The 17,134-nt window shown below is 40.3% G+C and overlaps 2 protein-coding genes and 1 long non-coding RNA gene across 3 annotated transcripts; 2 read left to right on the forward strand and 1 right to left on the reverse strand.

The window, feature by feature from the left end:
• Positions 1–511: 511 nt before the first annotated feature.
• Positions 512–1,590, reverse strand: LOC104962884 (uncharacterized). The gene is made up of 3 exons (XR_800258.1): positions 1,436–1,590; positions 820–919; positions 512–628 (listed from the first exon to the last, which is right to left on the reverse strand). It is a non-coding gene; the product is annotated as an uncharacterized lncRNA (long non-coding RNA).
• A 561-nt stretch (positions 1,591–2,151) lies between these two features.
• On the forward strand, positions 2,152–3,936 carry LOC104962899 (methylsterol monooxygenase 1-like). The gene is made up of 3 exons (XM_010791408.1): positions 2,152–2,313; positions 2,425–2,579; positions 3,356–3,936. The coding sequence occupies exons 1-3, from the start codon at positions 2,152–2,154 to the stop codon at positions 3,543–3,545; spliced, it is 507 nt and encodes a 168-aa protein (XP_010789710.1). The 3' UTR covers positions 3,546–3,936.
• Positions 3,937–6,120: 2,184 nt separating this feature from the next.
• cpe (carboxypeptidase E) lies at positions 6,121–16,500 on the forward strand. The gene is made up of 5 exons (XM_010791409.1): positions 6,121–6,489; positions 14,152–14,348; positions 14,527–14,694; positions 15,809–15,926; positions 16,289–16,500. Exons 1-5 carry the CDS (start codon positions 6,246–6,248, stop codon positions 16,498–16,500), a joined length of 939 nt encoding a protein of 312 aa, XP_010789711.1. The 5' UTR covers positions 6,121–6,245.
• The last annotated feature ends 634 nt before the right edge of the window (positions 16,501–17,134 follow it).

Here is a 17,134-nt window from a genome sequence, read left to right on the forward strand (position 1 = left end):
AGACTCCCACTTCAGAGCTTAAAATGAGCAAGGCTTATTACCATGCCCCATAAAAAAGACCAAAACAGCTAATAATAATATAAATAATTGTACAATGTATGTATTAGCAGTTAATTTCCTTTTTTATTATTTAAATTTTGTTTGGTCATTAATCTGTATGTTTATATTATGTATATGTTTTAGATAGAATAATACTGGATACATTTAAATATGGATACATAATGTTCATTCTTTTTTTATTATAAATTAAATGTAACTTGATAAACATATTGTTATAAAAAAATAAAAACGGTTTATCTCAATTCTTGGTAGTCAGTCCCCCTACTGTACATATGTGTACCGTAACCAAATCAGGTAATTTCTTACTCACATGCTCCCATATTAAAATATTCACAATAAATCAGCAGTTCGAGATTCAGCAAAAAGCACTTCTTGTATACTACCTTTTTGGAAACAAAAAGAGAGCACACAGTGAATGTGAGACAGAGTTGTGTGTCTGTGAGTCTCACCCTGGTTGCAGGGCTGAAGGCAACAGCCACCTTCTTGATGACCGTCAGGTATCCTGGGGCAGTGGCTGCCACTTTGTAGTTTCCTGGAGCAAGGAGGCGCCAGTAGTCTCCATCTTTGGCTACAAAATACAGATTTTCTCATTAATACATGTAAAAAAGCACCCAACAGAGCTGCTAAGAAAGTGATGCACTACTGAGTTTGTCCACCAGAGGGCATTACAACATCATACATTACATTCGTGGCACACCTCATGTCACTGAGCTATACATGGTTGTCAGGATTGTGTGAATTTTCACTGGATGCTGATACCTGTGGTGATGTCGTGGTCGATGCCCTCCACAGAGATGCTGGCATTGAAAATGGGGCTTCCCTGGAGGTCACGCACAAAGCCCTTTACACCCCGGTGAACCTACAAACACACCAAGAGGAATAATCAATGTTTGGTTCAGGGAAACAGGGCGGGAAATGGGTTTAATGGGATTTAAATGTACATTTTGCAATAATGCTAACAATGGACTCTTTAAGTAACAAAAGTGGAAGTGGTGTTGTGTTGTCATGCATGAAGAAAACCTCTGAGGTTAGGGTGGATGGTTGTGACTTTGAAACTGTGAGACAGCAGTTTATGTCACATCCTCTGACAACAGTCAACACTGGTTTCCCCATGAAGGCAATCTTTGCCCAACCTTAACTAAGTCGTAATCGTTGATCTTACTTAGCCCTTACTTGGCCAAAAAAGGTGTCATAGAAAATGATAAGGAGAAAATGCATCTGTTGTCCCCTTTAGAACAGTACAACTCACAAACAAGTTGTTTATATTATTTAAGTACAAAGACTTCTCGACCATCATCTTACCGATTTTTATTTACCCCATTTACTATATTTCCCTGAGATAGAGCTATTTAGCTTTCCAGGCGATGCTGCCTACCTGCTCGATGTAGCTGACCAGTGAGTTGCGGTTCTGCTCCCAGTAAGTCTTCAGGTTGTCCTCACTGGGGTTCCCCAGTGAGGACAACCTGAAGACTTACTGGGAGCAGAACCGCAACTCACTGGTCAGCTACATCGAGCAGGTAGGCAGCATCGCCTGGAAAGCTAAATAGCNTGTGTGTGTGTGTGTGTGTGCAAAATGTGTCTTCGGGTCAATGCGACTGATTTCGATAGAGCAGGTCACATATATTACATTTTGGAAGTAACTTGCCCAACACTGGCTATCTATGATAATGGTAACGTTTAAGCTCTGAAAAGCATTCAATTTAATGACGCATAGATATCCAGCAGAAATTATTGTATTTTTTAAAACGAGAAAGGTGTTTCTCATGCCTTCATCAATCTGCTTTACGAAAGAAAATGCCTGCATGTAATACTGCTTTAAAAGAAACAAAAGAATATTTTCCACTTGTTGACAATAACGTAAATTATACAAATAGAGCAGGGGTGCCCAATACGTCGATCGCGAGATTGAAAAAAACAAAAAACATTTTTTTAGGAATGTTAGTGCAATATCCATATGTAGGCAATATGAGAAAAATCACATAAAAAGAGATGAAATGGCAGTTTTAAGAAATTACATTCTTTACACTAACCGCATTCAGCGGGATACACCGGTCACAGTTAATTTGAATATCTCAGTGTGCGTTTCTAAGGATGTCCCTCCTCTCTCTCCTCGTCTCCTCCTCCAGGCCGTACGTAGTGGCTCAGTGCTTCGGCTGCGCAGTGGTTGAAGACACCTGGCACTACTTCCTGCACCGCGCGCTGCACCACCGCAAGATCTACAAACACATCCACAAAGTCCACCACGAGTTCACCGTGAGTAAAACACACAAGTGATAAGATAAATACACACACCACTCTGGTTATTGTCTTTACTTAAACACCACACCTGAATAGTCTTCATTACATTCTTCCTCTGTCCCTCAGTCTCCGTTCGGCATGCAGGCAGAGTACGCTCATCCTGCTGAGACTCTCATCCTGGGAACAGGTTTCTTCATCGGCATCATGATGTTCTGTAACCACGTGTTCCTGCTGTGGGCCTGGGTGTCCTTCCGCCTGCTGGAGACCATCGATGTCCACAGGTAGGACACTTTCTTCCTGTCATTTCGTTTTTTTTCTTCCCTTTTCATCACTTTCTGCAGGTAGAAATGTAGCTCACATGGACTGCTTAATGCTATGACTCAAGAGAGACATTGACTGCAACACATCACTGATTACAATACACTGCACAATTCGTATGTTACATGTCAGTAATGTATAGCGGTGACCACTAGAGGGCCACACAGATCACCAGATGTTATCAGATCACAAAGAACTCCTTTAGGTAGTTATTATTAAATACATTATATCTTCCATATTTTTAAGTACTAAGTACTGACTTAGCATTTATCCTGCAGACTTGCTTTAATAAACTACAAACAAATGTCATTTGTAACCCTTTAAAAAAAATATACCATCTAAAATAAAACAATGCTTGTGACAAAAGTCAGGTTTTTTTCATCTTTACATAAAATACTTTATTTAGCCAATAGTGCAACAGTGTTTAATATAAGAGAAACACAAATATTGTTTTAATGGGAAAATGTGCAGTGCAATAGAAAAACTAGCCATCTTTTCATATTCAACCATTAGCAGCAACATGAAAACAGAATCAAACTATATGCATCACGTAATCAGGACAAACACAAACATAATTATTGATAATTTCAAAATGTGCGTCTCATTTGAAAAGCTTCTTCGAGAATGCTTTAAATAGAAAATATTGACCTATTAGATCTAAGAAAGAACAAAATGTTCTTTTTTTTATGAATAAATAGCAGACAGACATTAATTCCCTTTTTATCGTTTTCTCTCTCAGTGGTTATGACATCCCTATGAACCCACTCCATCTGATCCCGTTCTACGCCGGCACCCGCTTCCACGACTTCCACCACATGAACTTCGTTGGGAACTACGCCTCCACCTTCACCTGGTGGGACAAGCTGCTGATGACGGACAGCCAGTTCAACAAATACCAGGAGAAACTGGGAGACAAGAAGGAGCAGTAAACATCTCTGTTCATCCACTCGCCTGTCAGCGGACTGTATCAACTTCAGTCCGTCTTTTGGCCTTTTTTGCTGCGAATAAAAAAAACTAAATCCTGTTTGAATTTGTTGCTTTGCTTTGTCATTGCATGACGTTTGTACCATATGACTTCCTTATGAAATTCTTCCATATACCTCTGAATGTTTTAGCACTTTAGCGCTTCCTCTTGAGTTAAACTGAGTCAGAGTGACGTTGCATGATAGCTACAGTTCTGTGGGGGCTGTCCAAACTCAAGTCAAGCATGTTTGATGCAAATTCATGTTATTTTTTTAATAAAAGGAGATTGGCTCATATGGAACTTTCAATTTGTTCAAGACTATTTTGTTAATGTTAATAAATAAATGATGTCCTGATTTTACAAAAAAAGCTTTAATATGTTGTGTTATTTTTTTAAATATACAAACACATTTGATTAGGCTTTGTGTAGTTGTGTTGAGCTTTATTTACGCGTATTATTTTCTGGATGTTTGTACATGCATCCCATTCTCAAGGACGTAATACAACAGGAATGCTTTGAGGGTTCTTCTTTAAATTTGGCTCACTTGAACTCAAAGATGACAGGATTTGATTTCCGGGGTCAAAGGTCGAGGTCACTGCACCTCACAAACCAATTTTTGGGAAAAACTTGAATTATTACACTTATGATAATTTCACACAATTATAGAGTGATGACATGTTGAACCGACATGGATGTAAACTGCAACTTGACTAGCTGCAGAGGGAAACCACATATTTTAGTTTTTTATACGATTTTCTACATGAAGACATTTGATTACCTTCATATTTTAGATAAGTGTAGATTAACAGTACACTGCTGTTGATGGAGGAAGTGAGTGTGTTTGCTGCTGTAGGTTCCCTTCATCTCCTCTCTGCTGCACTGTGGACACACCCCTGCTGCTGCTGAGTCAAGTTAGCCAACAGCAGCCAGCAAACAGGAAGTGAGGCACTATTTATACCATGGACCAAAACTAAGTGATTAAACACATGAGGAAATGAATGCAAAACATGGTCGAACCCCGTTCGTTTTTGGACTCCCAGTATTATTGTTTAATCTTTATATTCCCTTTGGTGATTAAAAGGAGGGAAAAATACCAAACAACTGAGAGCCAAAAGTGACATCTTTATATTGCTTGATTAGATAATTTCATAATGTCAATTTCCATCACAATCATTGTCTACCAGTCAAGATGAACAGAGCAGATCAGTCAGTTGTATGTTTTGATGTTTTATAATTAGATACCGATACACGAAAAAAGCAGGAAGTAATAAAATGCCGAGTTGTATTGGATTACTTGCCATGGCTATGTCCATTTATTCAGATTGGTCTTTTTGGTTTCAATATAGACTGTTTTTATTGTCTTGATCAAAAATAACCCCATGCTGTATACTTTTAAGATTTGCACCTTACTGTTAAGCATTTATATGTAGGCTACTGTGTTTGACTTTGGCATCAAATATATTTAGAATTTGCACCTTTTTGATACCTTAGGTTATATTTTGTTTTTGCATATTTACCATATTTGCACTACAACTACAGAACACTTATTTTATGTTATCCTAAATGTGGTGGAAATTCCACACTTAATCACCTTCTGGTAAGAAAATAATAAATATACAAGCTAAAACCAAAGTTGTGTTATTTAATAAAGAGTTATAGCATTGAACAGAATCAATGTTATTTCCAGCTGGAAAGGCCAGAGGTCCTGCACTAGTAGAAAACACCAGGGTCTGACCCTGTTACAACAGAAAAACAAGCACTTTATACAGGAGAAAGACAACAGGGGGGAAAGTCTCACCTCTAGGGAAATTACATTACAGGCCATTGAAATGTTGGCCAGACGGACGAAACTTGCATACATTCTAATTACAAACCTAAAGATCCATATGATCTTGGAGTCAAATTCCTCGTACGTGTAAACCTACTTGGTAATACACCTGTTTCTGATTCTGATTCTGATTCTGATATTTGCCTGACAATAGTCCGTAGGGACTCGGCCTAGGAACCGGAAGGTTACCGGTTCGAGTCTCGGAACGACCAAGTGACTCCGAGGTGCCCCTGAGCAAGGCGCTGTCCCTACACTGCTCCCCGAGCGCCGACCTAACGGCTGCTCACTGCTCCTAACACTAGGATGGGTCAAATGCAGAGATCTGATGTTCGGCGGTGGCTCAGTCAGTAGGGGCTTGGACTGTGAGCTGTAGGGTCGTCGGTTCAAGTCCCCGACCAGACCTAAATATGGAGGTCGCTAGGGGGAAATGCAGAGGCCACATTTCACTGTGTGTGCTGTGTGTGACCATTAAACAGGGTTTCATCCCTCCGATTCTACAATGGTCAAGGCGACACCCTTCTGTCTGTCTGAGAACATTTAGTAGCTAGGCGTGAATTTAAACCTTAGAAAATATAGTTACAGTGACATTATTTTGTCGGTTTCTTAATACTTTAATGAAATCTGTGACCGGATGTGAAACTCTTGTGTGGGCTTGACTTTGGAGGGAGTCTGCGCTCAGACTCAGAGCATCACACAGGGGCAGAGGGAGAGAGAGGGAGGGGAGAGAGAGAGAGAGAGAGAGAGAATATTTATAGCCTGTAGCGAAGCTGCAGCACAGAGATAAGGCTTGGGACCGACACACACAGACAGGGCTTAGGGACAAGAGGACACGTCAAGATGAAACTCTTCACTTCGGTAGTTTTATTCGGGGCCGCAGTGGCCCTAGTCAGCGCGGCAGCAGCAGGCACCGAGGGGGAGATCTCCTTCGAGTACCACCGCTATGAGGAGCTGCGGAAGGCTCTGGTGTCGGTGTGGCTGCAGTGCCCGACCATCACCCGCATCTACACCATCGGGGAGAGCTTCGAGGGCCGCGAGCTGCTGGTGCTGGAGATGTCAGACAATCCCGGGACGCACGAACCTGGTCAGTTTTACGCATACAGAAAGTCATCATAATGCGGTGAATGCACCCCATCCCTGCTGCCTTTTGTCCCCCGACTTCCTTCACCCATTATAACAAGCTGTGATAATAACACCAACACATCACGCACTATTGCGCATAGCAGGCTGCAGGTGCGTTTATTTAATGTGAGGGTTAATTAGAGACCATCCGTGTGGCTGATGGGGGCTGAAATGACTTGGGAAGAGCAGAGGAGGAGCGCAGGTGTGTGCGGTGCATTCAGGGGCCTGCTGCATCACTTCAGAGGTTTCTAGATGATAGATTGTGGGATCAGCCACGCAAAGCCGCCATTTTGCTGGTTGATAAAGATCTCTTCGTGCTTATACCGAGTCGTGATGTTGGGAAAAACATGCCAAACGGGGCTGATCATATTGCCCCGGCTCGTTTGGGCTGCCATATGAGTTTATATGACTCCCAATCAAAAGCAGATGTGTCAGTGGTGTTGGTTGCAGCATATGAGAGAAAATATTCCATGCAAGGCCTTCAAAAGAGGAAGCCTTTGACTGAATATTATATGAAGTCTTGATAGGGTTGGACTAGTTATGGTGTCTCTTAGTGGATCTGAGTAATGTCTTGACTTCCCTGCATCTCCATCACCCTCCTTGATGTTGTCAGGTCCCGACTGCAGGCTGGTGGAATCCATAGAGTAGAAGAAGTCAGCATATGTGAGACCTTTTGATTGAAGGGCAGTTTTCACCAGCCACAGGAACTGCAGACCACCACTGCTGCTTTTAGATGCAAAGCACCTTCTCCTTTTTCTTAAGTCACGCCTCAAATGGGGAAAATGTCTCAGTTTTATCACTTGAGTGCATTAAGGAGATCAACATCACCTTTTAAAGCTTCTGATGGCTTCAGGATATAGGCCATGAAACAGCAGGAGTAGAAAACAATTCTCAAATGTCACCATAAAAAAAGAATCACTATTCAAAAGTGTTTTTGAAAATGGAGGAGCATGGCCTAGATTACCTCAAGCTGTTAGATGGAGACGAACATGGAGAGCCAGCTTCTATTACATGTTCCTTTACTTCTTCCCTTTTGTGTTTTACATCAATCTGGAATGAAATCACACCATAGCAAAATATAGCTTTTATAATATAATAGTCAGAATCTCAATCTTGATAAAGATTGTGAAAATGATCTAGCTTCAATAATGGAAATAAGTCAATTCAAGACAACAATATATTTTCATGAATACATTTTGTTAAATAACAAAACCAAATTGGACATTTTATAATCCAAAATAGGGCAGACAAATCGACATATCAAAAATAATTTGCATTAGTGAAATCATTCATTTTGAGATATATGAGCATGAGGTGAAGAATCCGTAACCATTACCGCACAAAAGCTTAAAAAAGAATTCACTGGACTTTTTACACAATGTAAAATATGTGTATTATTAATTCAATATACAGATTAATATTAACCATAAAACTTCCACAAAATGAAAACATCAGTGCACCAAAAGCAGTAATTCCACATTTAAAGGATACATTTAACCTTAATGAATGTATACCCGTCAGTGATTTCAGTCTGACTCTCAAAACAAACAGGAGGTTTAACTGTTGCAGCAGGAAGTGATTAATTTCTTCCAAGTACCCTGAAACAGCCCTCAAAAAAAAAAGAAAAAACATTGCCTATAATTACACTTTATATGGGTACAGGCCAGTTTGTGGTGTTTTTAACTATATGTCTCATGTAAAGGTGTATTTTCTTCTCTGTGCGGTCTGAACGGTGCACCACAGATCGTGTGTGTTTAGCTGCATGGTCACCGAGTCTAATGACCGTATGTGCGTACTGAATAAGCCCGTAATAGTCTGGTGGGCGTGCGTCGGCATGAGTCACAGTAGCGGAGTGGAGACCTTATTACTACCAGATGAGTTTCCAACAGGGGCAGCACCCCCTCCCTCCTCTCTCTGTTCCTCTCCTTCTACCTCTGCTAAGCAAAACGTCCACAGCAAGGAGGGGGATGAAACAGAGGAAAAGAGCTCCAGAGACTGACATGTCAAAAGGAGAGTGAAGGAAGATGGTTTAGATAAATGTGTGTGTGAAATCTACAAGGACAGGAACCTCTTTTAAGATTCCCCTTTAAAATGACAGACCAATATTTTATCCGACCTCGCAGTGTGTTGAAACTCTGAGGTGGAGCCGAAATAGCAGTTGCCGGGGAAACAGATCGGCTTAGTGCACTGAGCTGACGGGCAGCTCGTGGTTGGCTGGACGGAGGACGACGGTCCTGGGCTCATCTGTCGGTGAGCAGCCATCTGTCACACTGCAGCACAGGAAATGCCTATAGCCCAGAGAGTAAACACACTGGTAACATATTCATATAAATCTATGCAGTATAGGAACCATACAGTGGTTGGAATAAACTCAAGTTACTCTAATACTCTTCTTAAATAGTTTTTAGTCATTATTTTTATATTAGCAACAGATCACCTGACTACTTGTTGGTGAAAAGGGACTCTAATGCTGCAGTTCCCATCTAAGTTCCTTCAAAGCAGTGTTTCCCAATCAGTCATTAAACACATTGTTTTGGTTTTACATCCTGCTAAAAGCCTTCCTTTAGGTTAACTCTCTCCGCTTCCATCAATGCCGTTTCTGTCTGCAGCAGGCAACTGTTCTCAACAAGAAATCTCTAGCTAGCGCTACCTGAGAGCTAGAGACTAGCTGGTGAAGAAACATGAACAATTAGCAGATAAAGAGCCGGGTATATCCCTTACAAGTAAATGTAGACTACAGAGGTTATAGATAAAATGTTTGATACTATGTCATCTAGCTAAACTGCGTAAAGCCAGAGACAGCAGCCGGTTAGGTTAGCTAAGTTTAGCACAAAGAATGGTAACAGCTAGCCTGGCTCTGTCCAACAAAACCTCTACCAACACCTGAATTCCTCACTATTACCAAAGCTTTAGTGTAAATGTACTGTTTTACTGGCATGATCATAATACTGGCTGAATTTCAAATATAGAAACTATGAGTTAAAGATTTTCAATATTCCGCCAACCATTCATCAGCGCTGACATGTTTTCTCATTTGAGGAGGAGGAGGTGTTTACTTCTTGCAGCTGGGCCATATCGGAGTGTTTAAGGGCTGAAAAGAGCGGCTTCTCTGCGGTGAAATGAGCTCCGGCCAAACTCTTCTGACTCTCATGTCTGGAACTATTTACAAAGCTTCTAGTGTGAGGAGAAACCCTATATTGTAATGGTTTTGGCTTTGTCTGAAGGTGCAAAAAAAAAAGTCAGTATGAGGCACTGCTTCAATATACTGTGGACCCTCTCATATAGGGGAGACGCTGGAGTGTTTTATCGGACGACACAGGAAGTATGTAATCTCCAGTGAGCACGCACACAGATGCTCGGTCATATGTGTAGCAGCCAGCTACACCGCTGGATATGTATCACATTACATATTGAATATAAAGTGAAAAACAGGCAGACATGGGTTTAATAGTATCCATACAGTGGAGGAGAATAGAGTGCAATCCCAGTGCATTGAAAGGCCATTATAGCTGTGCGGAGCCTCTTCAGGCACAGATAGCAAAAACAGCTGAGAGGAAGAACAGGATGAGATAAAAAAAAAAGAAGAAAGGAATGATGATTGAGAAAACGGGAAATGTAACAGGAGTGAAAGGGCGATGAGGGACAAGAAGAAGTACGGGCGAAAGAACGTAGAGGGAATAAGGGAGAAGCAGAAACGGAAAGAGGAGAGAAAGGCCAAGCCATCAGCCAGAGGTCATTTATTATACATCAGACTCCGACATGCATCCTCCTCCGCTCTGCCTTCACTCTGCTTTCCTTCTTCTTCTTTGTGTTGATTTGCTTCTTCTGTTGACAAAGCTTCATTTCTGTTTCTTTCCTTCTTCTGCAAACATTTGAATTGTGCTTCTCTTTCCACCATATGCTGCATCTCAACATGCTGGGTAACAAGCATGATTCATGTCACGCTGTGTATTGGCCATACAAGCAGCCAAAGCCCCACCTCTTTTCACTCTCCTTTCACTGTTGGTTTACTTCTTGTATTCAAATCTTCTGAAAAAGCTAAAACATGTCAAATGAGTTTTCCAGTCTCTTTGGTTGTTGTCGGTGAATGCTACCATTTGTTACCAATTGTATGTGTTTGTTAAAATGAAGAATATGAGTCAACTGAGGTCTGGACTCTTTGTCGGACAACATGATACATTTAAAGGCATCCTCATAGGCATCTTAAAGTATTATTAAGAAAACCTGTTTAAGTGGGCATCACATCAGTTGTTTGGTGTATATATATTTTTTGATAATCTAAATATAAAACATACAAAACAGAGAGAAATGGAGGTTGAGTTACAGAAGAAGCTCGATTGTAAACGGTCTACAGACTTTGTACACGTTGTACAGCTGTTTTATAATGTTTTATTGTGTCTGTCTGTCTGTCTGTCTGTCTGTCTGTCTGTCTGTCTGTCTGTCTGTCTGTCTGTCTGTCTGTCTGTCTGTCTGTCTGAGGCAGACAGTCTGAGTGTGTTTACTCATCCTCCGAGTTGATTTGTCTCCCTAAGCACCTGCCCGTGTCAGTGTTGCCACGACGACTAAGAGCACTTCAATAGGGTGCTTCCCTAATGACTGGCTGCAGTCATTGTTACGTGGTCACCATGGAGACTGTATTGATCACCTGCCAGGCACATTGTGATTAGTCCTGATAAAGCGAAAGATAATAAAGTGAGGTTTTGTCTGCCTTAGATGTGTTATATGATCTGTGAGGAGAGGAGCAACATCACACTTTTACACACACACTCAGGGATATCTATCTATAGTAACTCTCTCTAATTTTTCACACTATTGAAACTAAAGGAGGAGAGGTTGTACACACACTAAATATCTAAAATTAAACAAAGCTTCTATCTTCTTTCAAGATGTTCTTTAACACAAAGCTGGCTTTCTATAGGCTCAAGAACAATGAATTACTTAAATGATTTGTTTTGATGATTGACTAAGGATACAAATATATATAAAACCTCCATGTTTGCTAGTTTTAGTAACAAAATAGTGCATTGGATAACACAAGACCTTTTAAGACAACCTCTGGGAAACCGTATTTTCCACAAATTGCTGACCTTTAATGGAGTTGGTTACAGACAAAAATGACAGCTCGTCCTTCAATTTTGAGAACACAACACCCATCATTCTTTGAACACATATTTGCCTGAAGAAAATCTTTAACGGTCAAAATGCTTAGAGTTTTTTGGAGCTTACAATAATTTGAGTGCGGACTACCCTTCGTTTTCCTTTGTGCACTGCTGTCGTCCTGTGTCTATACCCAATTTGGTTTGGGTGTGCACACTCTCCAAGTTTTTTTATTTAAATCTACCCTATTGTGCATTTACCAAATACATAAAATGATGTTTTGCATATAACAAATTAATCCGTGAACATCGTTTATGATTGTAAAACGCAAATGGAAAATGATAAACTGTCCAAAAACCACATTGCCCTTATGTGAAGTATGAAAAATGTACATGTGAACCTTTTAATTTACTTCAAGTGTCCTGTCATGTGTTTGCACAGGAGAGTAAAAGCTCAGAGAGGTGCAGACAGTTTGACATACAGAGAAATAAGGTAGAACAACACTTGGTAGCTCCGGAGAGAAGAAGGACATTTTGATTTGTCCTAGTTTCTTGCTTGCCTTCGTGCAGAGAATCCACCTATGGCTAAACTTGTTTGCATATCTCTTCAAATAGTTATTTTACATAAGCACAAGTAGCAAAAATTACAATAAATCTAATTAATACAAACATCTATATGCCGTAAATTACCATTACCCCCCTGCCTCTCAAATTCATTAATTCTTACATGTGTAGGAGTAAGGGAAGGCCTCCAGATACTGAGCATCTGTGTAATAGTTTGAGACATACTAATTCATTTAGGCAGAGTACAACTTTGTGTGTGTGTGTGTGTGTGTGTGTGTGTGTGTGTGTGTGTGTGTGTGTGTGTGTGTGTGTGTGTGTGTGTAGCCACTGGGAAACATCAAACACTCAAGAAAAAACTCTACACTGGATCAAGAAGATGCAAATATTGACACACATGTATAAATTCATCTTGAAAGCATTACTTTTATACAAGCAACAAATTGAACTTAATGATGGGAATTAGGAGAAGAATCCCTGGAAATCGCCCGATCAGAATAGAGGTAAAAACATTAAAACACACAAAAAAAAGCACCTCAATAAAAACTGGATTTTTTTCCCCGACTAGCCACAGAAAGCCACTGTTCTCTGGTTTGTAGCTAATCAAAAGAGTGGCCACAGTACCTACTTTGTCATCCTCTTTGTCCTTTTGTGCACGGCTTTATATAACTCCTTAGTAGCACTTTAGCTAATGTGTTTATGTGTTTGTATACTGTAAGCTTGCACAAAGTGATTCAGAGAGGAAACAGCTAATTAGTGTAGTAAACAGATGGTTGGAGCCGGGTCATTAAAACACAGCTTTACTGAGCACACCGATATCAAAAGCTCAACATATAAAACCAATATCTCCTGATGATGATGAAGAAAGGCAGGTAAAGGAAAGCAGTCATGTTGGATGACAACATGGTCAACAACATTTTGTTTAAGATTGTATTAGTAGTAAGATAATTATAAAATGCATTTATCGTTTAAGTCATTTATAAAGAAATCAAGCTAAACAATTGTCACCATGCCTGTTTATCCATGGCTTTGCATAGGAAAAAACACACTTACAATTAGAGCAGAAGAGTGGGCTTTTACCTTTTTTGCTGGTAGAAAAAACGTACTGGCTTAAAAGGTTTATTACAAAAACAAATTCCTTGCAATCTTGGTCATAAAAGCATTGTTTAGTTGAGAAAAAGGCTTTTCACATGTCAATATCAAAAAACTTAAATTCAGACACTTTTCACATGTAAAAAGGGTTAAGATCATTGTGTCTGTATATTACAAAATGTATAATATTCTTAATAAAGTACTTGAATGTTATATTTGGAATTTGAGAATATGCATTGCTTTTGTTTTTGTTAATGCTGTAATGAAGGATGACTCATTACAAGCTATAAACAGCATGATTTTGGGCCCATATCTTACAAAAATACAATTTTTTTCCATATCATGTCCTGGAGTGAAGTCGTCTCTAACCTCAGATCCATCCCTCTTACAAGTTTCAGGCAGACCAATCTGTGACAGTGTGGGTCAATAATCCACTGTCTGTCGCTCTTTAGTGTCCAAATGGAGTCCTGCACTGCTGTGTTAAATTGTCTTTAACCTTTTAGCTGATGAGTCAGTTTGTTTGTCCCTGCTGGAGCGTGAAGAACTAGCGTTATAGTCTATAGATCTGTGTGGGAGTGTTTGTGTGTGTGTCCAGGGTAAACTCCCTCACAAATGACTTTATCAGTGACCTTCTCTTCTTTGGTTTTCCATGACTAAAATGGCCTTTTCTCACAAATATTGTGACGTTATTGTGATATTTCGCTCTGTGGCCTTATGTGATTGGCTGGTAAAAGGTGCATTCACATTCAACCTCCTTCTTTGTAACACATTCCTGTTTTCAGTTAATGATCTCGCTATGAGCTGTACAAACGCTGTACAGAATGAAGTGGAATAAATGATGTGGAATTAAATCTCTGTTTATGTCTTCCCTGCAGGTGAGCCTGAGTTCAAGTACATCGGCAATATGCACGGAAACGAGGCCGTGGGCAGAGAGCTGATCATCTACCTGGCTGAGTACCTGTGCAACCAGTACCAGCAAGGCAACGAGACCATCATCGACCTCGTCCACAACACTCGCATCCACCTGATGCCCTCCATGAATCCAGATGGATTCGAGAAGGCCGCCTCTCAGGTGATGAAACAGCACAACAATAACACCCAGTAAACAAACCTGATCTGAGGCTTTAGCACCAGACAGATCAAGATTACAAGACAACAGATTTAGCCAACACGGCTCTTGACACATAGAGAGGAGCATTAGTATGTGTTAAAGCTTTGTGTCTGAATATCATCTCCTGTTTCCTGCTCAGCCCGGAGAGATTAAGGACTGGTTTGTGGGCCGCAGTAACGCGCAGGGCGTGGATCTGAACCGTAACTTCCCCGATCTGGACCGCATCATCTACATCAATGAGAAGGAGGGTGGAGCCAACAACCACCTGCTGCAGAACATGAAGAAGGCTGTGGAAGAAAACACCAAGGTACACAAACACAGAGAACATGGGATTAAAGGGACCGCAAGCAGACGGTATGAATGGTTAAAATGGCTGCTCATACTTTTTATCACCAACCAAACCCATGAAAACATAAAAGCATCCATAAATACTTTGTCTTTGGTGGTCAGCCTTAACCCATTTCATCCTACTGACCATGTTAATCTCTACAAATGGGTCACACATTTATAAAGTGTAACATTTTACACAAAAAGAAATCTGACATGTACAGTGTTACTGAAACAGGAGTAAGATGTGCACGTCTTCAGACCCTATTACATAAACATTTGGTTTCCTTGAGGGGTATTTACAGCATTGGAGGAAAAACACGGAAGAGGACGATCTTCAGTCATAATTCAATCAGTTAACTCTTTTTAGGGTGCAGCTATATGTTTTATTTATTTCAAAGTGGGCCCATTTTAATTTTCTTCAAATGTGCAGAGGACTCCCCAAGTGCTGTGTTGATTTATTTTAAAGTAGGCCTGTGTATTTTTTTTAAATTCTCCTTATAAGAGCTATTTGTTTATTATTAGAGGTAAACAGTTTTCTATAATGTAATAAATAATAAATGCATGTCTATGATGCAACAATATATACAACTTTATAAGCTATCAAGCTATCAAATATGTTTTGCGGCTCCAGACAAAAACAATTGCTGGAAAAGGGGGCAAAATGGCTCTTTTGGTCAAAAAGGTTGCAGACCCCTGGGTTAGGGTGACCTAGACCAGAGCTAAAAGAGACTACTCGGCCTGGAATGTCATCTCAAAAGGTGACGATATGTCAGTGCGGTTTTTACTGATATCAACTGGGCTAAAAGCAGATCATTGCAGGTTTATGATAAACTATAGAGCCTGTTAACATGGACCCTAGTGCAGCAGTGTGATGTGTTTCATTTATAAGGAACAATGAAGCTCTGTGGCACAAACACTATAAACTACATCAGGCATCACTTATCAATAGGATCAACAAGAAAAGGTTTTTAAGGACATCAGGTGTGTGTAGGTTGTAAGTAAGGAAATATTTTGGATACCGAAATGCCTCTTGGACTTGTTTTTAGGTGCATTATGTATTTTTCAGTATTAGTGATGTTTTTTCTTTGCAGCTGGCTCCAGAGACCAAAGCAGTGATTCACTGGATCATGGATATCCCCTTCGTGCTGTCAGCTAACCTGCATGGAGGAGACGTGGTGGCCAACTACCCATATGATGAGACCCGCACTGGTACATTAACACACAATTTGGACACACAATCTCAAACCCAGCCCTATTTTACTGCTCATTGTGTACATTTTTTCCCTCAGTCGTTATGAGAATTCTTCCACAGATTTAATGAGACATATATTTGACCTTTACATGGAACAACAAACACTCAGAAAGTCGTAACTTTAATCTAAATCAGATGGAGAATGTTTCGTTCTACTGCTTCCTGTGCATTTATTACTCAAAGTAAACTAAATGTTTTTGCGCAGGCATGCCTTTAATTCGTTTCAGATGAAGGTGTTTAGTTAATTAATACTTTATCCCAGGCGCTGTGTAAACATTGTGCTCTTGTGTGTTCCCTTCCCTCTCGTTCCTCCTCTCAGGCTCCACTCATGAGTACAGCTCCAGTCCAGATGATGTTGTGTTCAAGTCTCTGGCCAAGTCTTACTCCATGTACAACCCAGTCATGTCCGACCCCAACCGCCCCCCCTGCCGTAAGAACGACGACGACTCCAGCTTCAAAGACGGCATCACTAACGGAGGGGCCTGGTACAGCGTGCCCGGAGGTAAGAGGTCACCAGAGCCCAGTGTGTGAGGTCTAGGGTTCTGCAGAGGAAGGGTTGCCTGGGTTAATAGGTTAAGAACTTAAGGCTAGATATAGATGAGGCTGATGTTAATATGGATATTTGATCTTATCTTAAATAAGGTCATCATAAATCATAAGTTTCCCATGCATAAATAGAAATATTATTAATACTAGCCCTTTGCATTTTCTTGCTGACATTATAGCCTCTGTATCAATCAGGCTTTTTGTCATGTTTTTTTCATGATAGCAAGCAAAGCAGCTTTTTTATTTATGGTTAACTCTCTTTTTTTACATGAACACATTTATTCTTATAAGAGTCTGTTATGTTACTAAAGAAATGTGCATGAACGAGAGATTTAACATAAAAAAAATAGGTTGTCAGTGCTCTCTGATGTTAAAGTTTTAAAGCAATTTTAACACATCCTTCTATTACAGGGGTGGGGAACCTTTTTCCTCTCAAGGGCCATTTCAAATTTTTCAACATCCTCCGAGGGCCTTACAAATGATTGACCTCTGCTTAAAAATACTAAAATCACAGCCCATTCATTTCGCCTTTCTTTCATGCCGTGCAAAGAAAAAGCAACCTCTTAATCCAGATATTTTACCATGACTCGTGCATGCATTCACGTGCACGGTTGTGGCA

This window comes from Notothenia coriiceps, unplaced genomic scaffold (genome assembly GCF_000735185.1).
Source record: "Notothenia coriiceps isolate Sejong01 unplaced genomic scaffold, NC01 NC01_scaffold00035452, whole genome shotgun sequence".
NCBI lineage: Eukaryota > Metazoa > Chordata > Actinopteri > Perciformes > Nototheniidae > Notothenia > Notothenia coriiceps.